Here is a 10000-nt window from a genome sequence, read left to right on the forward strand (position 1 = left end):
TATATATATATAAAGTATGTATATACATATACACATACACATACACATACACATACACATACACATACACATACATACATACATACTAACATACACGATTTTTTTGTTATCCTGGCTTATTTATGTATTTACTTATAGACTGTTTTATTTCCAGAAATTCCGTGTACGAGAACGCCAATGACTCGAGCAGCGGTGCCAGCCCGACCCCCCAGAGCCACGCCTACTCCAGCCACCACGCCCACCCGGCCCCCGCAAGCCCCGCCCGACAGCCTCCTGCGGATACCAAGAAGGTACACTTTAACCTGGCGACCATCCACACGCACGCCCACTGTGGCCACGCAGAGGACCGATCTCATGTGTGCGAGGCCAGGAACGAGGAGGTAGGAGTGACCCCGCGTGCTCGTCACCCTCTGACCCTGAACCCAACCCCCTGGCCCGGCTACCCCTCCTTCCCCTCCCCCCGACCCCTTCTTCCTCTCCTCGACCCCCCCCCTCTCCCCCGTCTTGCATGGCCCTCTCTACCCCTTGCATTGCGGCAGCTCTGTCAGCTTACCCCCCCTTCCCGCCCGAGCAGCCAGGTGTTGGCTGCCGCTGACCGCCTGCTGCTGATCGCTGGTCAGAGCGCGGCCGGCCGAGAGCCCGAATCAGCAGCTGAGCGTCTTTGCTCCAAAGGCTTCCCTGTCCCTTCCCGCACAAGCGCATGTCCCTCTCCTGCAGGACCTGGACTTTCCCTTTAGAGATGGAATAGTTGCACCCTAGCGATAGAATGTGTAGCCCCCAGTGGTGTGTAGCCCCCAGTGGGGCCCTCTCGATAGACAGCGTGTAGATGTAGCGCCACATTTGAGATTCTGTAGAGCCTCTGCGAATACATCGAGTGCCGGAGCTTGTCTTGACGTCGGCCAAGGCGGCGGTGGAAATGTCCAAGCATTGTCCAGTCGCTGTCCCTCGTCGCTTCACGTCACCGCCGCGCCGCGTTTTGCGAAGTGTATCCTGAAGGAACGCTTCGAATGTTTACTCCAGAATTTCCCTTCACTTTTCGAGACTGCGAGGATCATTTCCTTTGATAGATGACACGGAATTAGCACGAGGATTTTACAAAAAGGACGAATATACAAATTACTTACTCTAAATGAGTCGAGGTTGAGTATAACTTTTTCAGTTAATGAATATGTGTAATTAATGTTCCGTGTAAAAATTATTTTTATTGTAAACGAAGTTCCCTTGAAGTGTCAGACAGTTCAATCTCGCTTTGATACTGAAAGCGAGACTCGCTGCCTTTAAGAAGCAAGTCAAAGGGTTTCTGCGTGTGAAGTTGGAGGAATCGTCCCGAACGTTCCTTCTTCCGCCCGCACTTCGTGATAGCAGAGACGTCGGAATTTTGCCCTTCGTAATATTCCGGTTTTTCAGTTCCAATTTTCTGTGCTGCGTTATGCAGGCGGTTCGGTTCCTTTAGGGAGCATAAACGTTCTTATGGAGGCCTTCCGAGAAGAACACGTGTTAGTGATCAGTGAGAAAATCAGTAGCACTTGACGTGAAACGACAGCTCCTCTGCAGCGCTCGATGTATGGTCTCTGCAAGCCTAATAAGAGACATTCTCCATTTCAAAACATTGCACTAAAACTTCAACTACACATTCAGTCTTGCAAATTGCCCCATAATGAAATCGGAAGCGTGACAAGAGCTGCCCGCAACCCCCTCGTTCGCGCCCGCATGAGCCGTGAGGTCATGGCCGCATCTCCCTCCTCCACCACCTCCTCCTCCTCCTCCTCCTGCGCCGCCACCAACAGGTGCAGGATCGCACCCGCGTTCCTGCTGGCTCTGTAGATTGATCCTCTGCTGTAGTCCTGCCGCGGGTATCATGGTGATGGTGATACAGCCAGTGTGGCCTCATGTATATCCACTCGCTGCGCATCACCACACCGTCAGGCGCATGAACTGAAGGCTTTTTCTTTGTGGGCGAGTATTATGTGCATGACACGAGTCGCTCAGTTGTGGAAACTGGAAGAGCAGGTGAGGTTGAGTTCGTCTTGCGAATGCTGTCTGGTGACACTGAGACCGCCGCTTGACTGGCCGAGAGGCAGACCCGAGCGGAAGAGCCCGAGAAGTTGGCGTTTGTGAGCACAGGAGCCGCTCCCGAGATTAGGTCTACAGCACGGATTGATAGGTTGCCCTTGTGGAATGAGGAGATGCAGTGTGTCATTCAGGTTCAATGTAAGACACGGGAAATGTAGTATAGTGTAGTGTGATAGGCTGTACACACGGGCACACGCACACACAAACAAACGCACACACACACAAACGCACACACACACACACACACACACACACACACACACACACACACACACACACTCACTCACTCACTCACTCACTCACTCACTCACTCACTCACTCACTCACTCACTCACTCTCTCTCTCTCTCTCTCTCTCTCTCTCTCTCTCTCTCTCTCTCTCTCTCTCTATATCTCTCCATTCACACACACACACACACACACACACACACACACACACACACACACACACACACACACACACACACACACACACACACACACACACACACACACACACACGGAAACATACGTATACATGTACGATAATTACGAAGGTAGAGTATTGTAGCCATCCAAGCTGACTGCCAAGGTAAAAACCTCTTTTCGTGAATGCTTGCCGCCGTCGTGCACTTCAGGTATGTAACACTGAGAGGTACACTAACGCTTGATATAAGTAAAGTAATGACCGTTTGATTAACGTGTTCCTTAATCTGGCCACAAGTAGTCATCAGTGCATGGAGACTAACACGAACGCTAGACTAATACAGGCTGACACATCGCCCTGAGCCAGGCTTGCCTCACCCCCCCTCCCCCCCAGCATGCTCACACCTCACCCCCGCCACCAAACCAACCCTTTGAACCCACACTTTAGACTAAAACCGTCCGCTAAGAGTCAAACAAAGATCTATAGCTCATTTGTTTGATTGTTTTTGCAGCTCACGTGATCGATACACAGGTGCGTTTAGCCACAACAGTCAAGACTCCCGTAAACAAGCATAAATAACGTATTAAAAGAAATCACCTTCATTTTTTTAAATTATGCACTTCTATCAACGGAATGGAAGCTAAACTAAAAAAATACGATGTAGATACGACCTAAGACTAATCATTAGAGTTAAATAAGGGTAGTCGTAGTCGCTAGTGGTTCCTTTGTTGAGGTTGTTGACGATGTGACGCAGGTAATCAAGCGCGTGGCCGAGTTGCAGCAGCTGGTGGAGGACGCTGAGAACTACCTGAGTGACGCGGACGGCGAAATCACGGACGTGGAGAGTGTCCGATCAGACCAGTACGGCAGACTCAAGCACTCTGACTCACTCCTACTTCTGACTCAGGTGGGTCACGCACCCTCCTCACTCACGCTGTCCTTTAACTGCCATTGATGAAGTCTGATCTGTTATGCTGTGAAGATTTCTATTAAAAGGCCATTTTTATGGTGTCTTAGGCGTCCTAGAATCTTAGATAGCCTAGTATCTAATGAGCAATAAAAACTGCTTAAACTTGCATTATATCTTTAGGCCATAAATAATTAGATTGTTTAACTTATGCATGAACTGACAACGTGTTATAAACAATTAATCTTTACCAACAGTCGCAGTATACACATTAAATGAAGCATCTCTCTCCCATAGGGTCAGAAGCTGTTGCCAAATAACGAGGTAGTGGAAAGTGAAGAGCGCTCGGGCAGTGACACCGACTCGCAGTCGACGCCCACGCAGAGCCCAGCGCATCGTCCTGGTGAGTACCCGTCCTTCCCGTGGGACTTCTTTATATTGATATTGCACTTCCCATTGAGAGCTGGAGGCCCCACCCGTCCAGCTGAAACTTAATAACACCCTCACCTCTCCCTCTTCGAGCAGCCAAGCCACCGCAACGTCCCTCTTCAGTTCTCAAGCCAAGCGGGTCATCCTTCGGCCTGCACTCCCCAGACAACCTGCCCCTCACCCTCCAGAACCGCGAGGACGACATCAAGGCCCTCATCAAGCAGCTGGAGGACAATTCGGGCCTGCCTTACACCTTCGCCGAGGGCACGCTCTACCTAGACCCGGATATCATCGACCTCACAATGATCCCTCCGCCCATCACCCCGGATGAGGTACGCCCGCAGGCATATGTGAGTCGATGCAGCCCAGGTTTCAGATTTTTTGCAACCTTACGTGTTTAAAATGCTAATTCATATCAGTGAAGACTATGAAATATTATGCAAAAATATTGCTTCACATATACAATACCATAGTTGAATAGAATGTGTTACATATCTTACTTATACACTGGGGCACTCCTCCAGGACGGCGCCAAAGTGTTCCCTCCGCAGCTGAGCACTCCGCCCACGCCCTTCGCTGACAGGGAGACGCTCGAGAAGGAGCTCAAAGCCCTGGAGCAGGATCTCGGAGACCTCAGGTCGCTCACCAATCCGAGCTGGCTTGATCACGATGCCAACGCGAGCTACGCTGATTCCACAACTACAGGTAAAGTAATTGCCTTTACATGCAGTCTATACATGAACGAGAGAGAGAGTGAGAGAGAAATAAAGACATAATACTCTTGTAACTGTAATGCAGTTGGTTTATTCACAGAATTTATAGTTCATGTCTTGAATTATTGCAGGTATGGGCAAACTCTTTCAGTTACTGTAAGAATAATTTATACAGTTTAGTTAATACCACAGGAACAGGAAGGTATAAATCGTATATTTCCCAATTCCCCGTCACAAATTATCAATGGTAGCTTATTGCCTCAATATAAGGGCGAATTGAGTCAACTTGCGAATGTGAAAAGCCGTGCACTGAACCCTAGTTAGAGTTGGACACGCTATAGGACAGCAGTAACGGAAATTTAGGATTCTTTGAACAGTTTCGTTCAGTATATATATTTTGAATTATGTCCAAATGTTGGCCGCTGAAATTCTGTACTGCGATAGCCTGCTCATATTTACAGGGCATAAGGTTGTTTGTGGCAATTCACCAACTGCTAGTAGGAGAAGGAAAGGTTGCACGGAAGGTGGGGGCGACTTGTTGCCTGTCCCTCTTCCCCTTCTTTTTCAGGGTAGAAGGGGTATGTGGGTGTGTCCCTTGAGCAGATACTACTGTGCTCAGATGTATAACTTTTTATAGCTCTTTCCACCACGAATAAGTGTAAAATTGGCGTCTTCCAGCAGGCGCCAGCGACACCGAAGACAGCATGTCCCTCAGCAGCCTCAACACCAGCTTGGTCTCCAACGACTCGGTGTTCTCCCGGGCCGGCGGCGTCAACGGCGGCGGAGGAGGCCAGGTGCTGGGGAGGAGCCCCAACTTCACGCTCGCCGCTCTTCGTCAGCTGGGCATCCACCTGGAGGAGGGGGAGGACATCGACTCCTTCATCGCCAATCTCACCATCCCGCCGCCTCCCGAGGGATCTGTGGTAAGATGCCCCGTACAGTGGCTTCGCGCTTCGGCTTCCTATTGTCTTGTGCTGCGGATTCGTGGGATACGCCAGGCGGCCGTTTTGTGCGCAAGGCTGATCCTTTTTCTGTCCCGCAGGACCTCCAGACGTACGCCGAAAGCCGCAAGATAGGCAGCGAGTGCGACTTCTCGGCCTTCATCATCCCCCCGCCGCCCTCATCCGACAACAAAGACAACCGCTCATCCGACATCATACGCAGACTGTACGAAGCCAAAGAAGGAATTAGTCGGGTGAGTAGCTGGCTTTGCTTGCACGCACACGCACACGCGCACGCACACGCACACGCACACGCACACGCACACGCACACGCACACGCACACACACTCACACAAACACACACACTCACACTCACACAAACACACACACTCACACTCACACAAACACACACACGCATGTACACGCACTCACATATATACATTTATATGTATAAGTACAAGAAGAAGTGTATATATGTGCGTGTGTGTGTGTGTCTGTCTATACACAAGTGGTTACCAAACCCATGGTCGGGAGGGATTTTCTAAGGGTCCCTGGAGGGTCTTCAAAGATAAATAAATATAAAAATCCACAACTGGATATACAGTAAAAAATTGCTTTTTAACTGAATCGAAATTATTGAAACTCATTGTGTAATATAAAACCATATAAATATAATAACGCAAGCTCTTAAAGATCTGCAAGCATAACTGACATGAAAATAATTGGATTTATTACCACAGTTTCTCTCATTTCGGGTCGCTATCCCAGGTGAAGGCTGCATTTTGGGTCGCAGCGAAAAAGGTTGGGAAACACTGATATGCACACACTTACTATTTTATGCTTTTCCGCAGATGGTGGGCGACGAGGGCTCCCACAGCGACGCCGAAGGGGGCGAGAAGGACCTGGAGATCGGCGAGGTTCGCGTGAGCTCCGAGACGATGGCCAAGCGGGCCATAGTTGGCAAGGTGGCGTCCCTGCAGCGGCGCTTTGAAGTTCCTCCCAAAGCAGCTGGCCATGCTAGTCCCCCCAATTCGAGTGCCTCCATAGACAATCGTCAGTTGTTACTCAAACTTAGCAAAGACAAGTCAAGCTCTCCTAGCGACTCTTCCGGATATGATAGTCTCAGATCTAATAATTCGAATGTAGCATATGAGCTAGACGCCAAACTGGCACAGGCCTTAGAGGAAAATGACAAGATGTTCAAAAGCTTCGACACACTCAAGAGAAAACAGATGGCGAACTCAGCTGCCTCCGCTGTCAGCCCTCAGGACAGCGGCAGCGAGAGCAGCAGCGAGAAGCCTCCCTCAGTCATGTCAAGAGTGCGGACCTTCAACACGGGGTCGCCGTGGGGCACGTCTTCGCTCCAGCGGCCGTCGACCCTCCAGCGGCAGATGACGGTGCCGGCCGGAAAGGCTGAGGCGAAGGACGACGACCCCCCACCCCCTCCGCCGCGCACTCCGGTCACGCGCACGGGCACGCTGACCAGCCCGAAGAAGAGTGCCCCTTCGCCCCCCTCGAAGATCCAGAGAAGTATCTCCATGAGCACAGGGAACCTCGTCAAGTCAGCCTCGCAAGGAGATATCATGAGTCAGTCGGGCTCGAGTACCATCCACAAGTCCCCCACAAAGAGTACCAAGTCCTCTGCCTCCAGCGAGGATCTCAGCCAAGCTAAAACCTCCCCCGGGTCTCCCTCCAAGCAAAGCGTCGCTTCCAGTAATGATTCCCTCACGTCATCCTCAAGCATAGTGACAGTCAAGTCAGCCTCACTGAAGAGCCTGGAGACTGACGAAGACCCCCCAGAGCTGCCGCCAAGAAATGGTACCAAAACTGCCATGAAACCTCCTCTTCCTCGCAGTTCCTCACAGGTAGGGTCTTCACCGGTGCTTGGGAAGCGGGGACACGGTCAGATGGGTAGAAGGAATTGACAATTAATTTGCCCGAATCAGATGCATTTTGGTGACCACCAACTTTCAACAGGCATATTAACAACTGATATGTGGTTTTAGACATATGTTTGTCATGCATATACATTGAAAACATTTAACAGACAGATTTGCATTTTGTTTATGACACATCATCTAAGATCGAAAAGATTAACCATTCATGTCTAAAGTTGCAGATATTCATATATATATCATTAACAGTTTTAGTGGAGACACACTTTTATCATTACATTTTTATACACGAGGCTGTTATTTAGAAAGTATGTCAGGTATGGAAGATACATCATGGTACTAACAGAGATCTTTATATTTCTCCTTTTGGTGGCATAGTGATGAGTATTCATGGTATGCGGAAATTATGGTACATGTAGTAGAGTTGAGATGGACATACAGATTGGTGGCATAATATACACATTTTTGTATTTACTAGTAATTTATAATATTTTCTTATAAATAAATACATTTAATATTAACAGTAATTAAGTGGATTTTTTGCATTTTATGTTGAAGGAATAGGTCATATATGTATTGTAAGAACTCTCTATTTTCAGGATAACGTGAAAGTAGCTCTGCATAACAAGGGTATCCGGTCGCCGTCGCCAGTGCGGAAGACATTGAGGAGCCCCTCCCCAGACAACAATGAACGGCCGCCTTCGGTGCCTTCCAGACTTCGCAAGCCGCAGCTCAGCCCTTCCAGCTCTCCAACCAACAGCATCCCCGGCACGCATCGTCCCAGCACGTCGGGGAAGCTGGCTGCTCCCTCACCTCCCACACTCAGCAAAGCTCCAGCAGTTTCTCCCACATCTCCGCGAGGAGGCTCCAGCTCACCACTAAAGAGCAGTCCAAAGACAAGCCGCAAGTCCCCTGCTGTAGAGGAGCAGAAGCCACTGCTCCCAGCCAAGACTAGTCAGTCGCCAGCCCGGAGAGCACCAGCTTCTCCACCGGCAACCAACGGTGTTCGAAGTCCTGCGCGGTCTACCGGGAAGACTTCCACGACTTCCAGACTCCCCAGACCTGACACCACAAGCGTAGCCTTGAAGAACAGCATGAACCAAGAGATGGCTCCCCTCCAGACCTCCTCCCCCAAGATGTCGCCCAAAGCCAAGATGGTCAACGGCAAGACGCCGAACACCACTGACTTGGACGATTCACTCGATTCCGGAAGCTTTGACCAGGACTCGCTGGAGGAAGCAGAGGACGTGGAGATGATGCCCCCGGCATCTCGTGATGCCTTCCGCCGCCTTTCCTTGCTGGTCAGTTCGTCTCTCAAGTCCTTAACGGAGATGGCTGCAGCGTGCACAGAAGCACAGCGGTCTGGCGGCACAGCCACGCAGGACGAGACCAAATTCCAAGAAGCCAGAGACGCCCTGACCAGCGAGTCTCGACAGTTCGTGACAGCCTCCAAGTTGTTTGTAAAGTCAGCCACTGAATCTGAAGACACGTTACTTCAGTGTCTATCCAACTGCATGACGTTACTGCAGCGCATGGTGGACGTAACGCGGCAGGTCGTGCACCACACCACGACTCCCCTCCAGACGCAGAACGTCGTCGTCAAGGTGCGGGACGTGGCCACCACCTACCAGTCGACCGTGCGGGCGGCGCTGTCAGCGGCAGGGCGGGGCATGGACCATCCTTCCATGAACACGCTCATGACGCAGGCCACCAACCTGGCCGGCGTCCTCACCGCTCTCATGCGCACACTCAGAGTGTTCAGTCCGTGAGATCTCTCTTGTTAGATTTATCATGTTTCATAGAAGTGCCGATGTGTGAATTAATATATCTATGTTAACCCTTGAAAAGGTTTGAGAAATTTAAAGAAATCTGCTATCGAAAGTGCAATGAAGAAAAACTTACAAAAAGTACTTAATGTATTTACACGTTTGTAGATATAGCAGTAGCAAGAAACCTGTTGCGCATAACGTCATTATTTGTAGCCCGACAGCTTTTGTAAATATCGATAGAAATCTCAGGTATTATGAACAGTTGGAGAACAATAAAGCTGGAGTGAATCAAATGAGAGTTGTGAGGTATGAGCAGATTCGAGAAGGTCAGATGGTTGGAGAGTAACATAGCTATTAATAGAGCTGTATATTTCAATACATTGATATCATATGAATGTGTGTGTATAACTTAATGCCTAACTTAACCACTGTCTTGCATTTGAGGAAATATTTCCGAATGTATGTTTGTAACTCAAATATATTTAATATTATAGTTGTTATTTTAGTTACTTTTTTATTAAAATTTTAGTCACAAATGTCACCGTTCTTTGTTTCGAGGATTTCAACCGTTGTATTTGTTATGATAATTGTAACTCACATTTCGCTTCCATTTTCCATTATTTTATATAATTCATTTTTACGTTCCCCCACCAGTGTCGCCCTGTTGATGTATATATCGTCTGTACAGCGTCAAGACTGATGACATGTGAGCCCAAGATCCGAGTCGCAAGTCAGTGTTTTTTTAGTGTAACCGCTGTATTTTCTGCTAAATATAGTGTTACAGAGTATGATCATGTCTTGTGATTACCCTCATGTCCCTTCTGCCCAGAATGTAGAAGTGAAAGTGTGTTATCTATAATCACATGTA

At 49.0% G+C, this 10000-nt stretch overlaps 1 protein-coding gene across 17 annotated transcripts in view; it reads left to right on the forward strand.

The window, feature by feature from the left end:
* LOC113800342 (serine-rich adhesin for platelets) overlaps positions 1–9923 on the forward strand; it is a 631319-nt gene extending 621396 nt beyond the window's left edge. For 12 of the 17 annotated variants that reach the window (XM_070132707.1, XM_070132705.1, XM_070132713.1 and 9 more), the window contains 9 exons: positions 155–380; positions 3233–3385; positions 3683–3788; positions 3911–4164; positions 4339–4519; positions 5206–5450; positions 5570–5722; positions 6320–7333; positions 7963–9923. In XM_070132707.1, coding sequence (XP_069988808.1) covers positions 155–380; positions 3233–3385; positions 3683–3788; positions 3911–4164; positions 4339–4519; positions 5206–5450; positions 5570–5722; positions 6320–7333; positions 7963–9132 — 3502 coding nt within the window. In that variant the 3' untranslated portion in view covers positions 9133–9923. The remainder of the gene's footprint in view (positions 1–154; positions 381–3232; positions 3386–3682; positions 3789–3910; positions 4165–4338; positions 4520–5205; positions 5451–5569; positions 5723–6319; positions 7334–7962) is intronic. The other 5 variants (XM_070132706.1, XM_070132708.1, XM_070132709.1 and 2 more) reach the window with 5 other exon arrangements.
* Positions 9924–10000: the final 77 nt, after the last annotated feature.

Source organism: Penaeus vannamei, chromosome 18 (genome assembly GCF_042767895.1).
Source record: "Penaeus vannamei isolate JL-2024 chromosome 18, ASM4276789v1, whole genome shotgun sequence".
In the NCBI taxonomy this organism is placed as follows: Eukaryota; Metazoa; Arthropoda; class Malacostraca; order Decapoda; family Penaeidae; genus Penaeus; species Penaeus vannamei.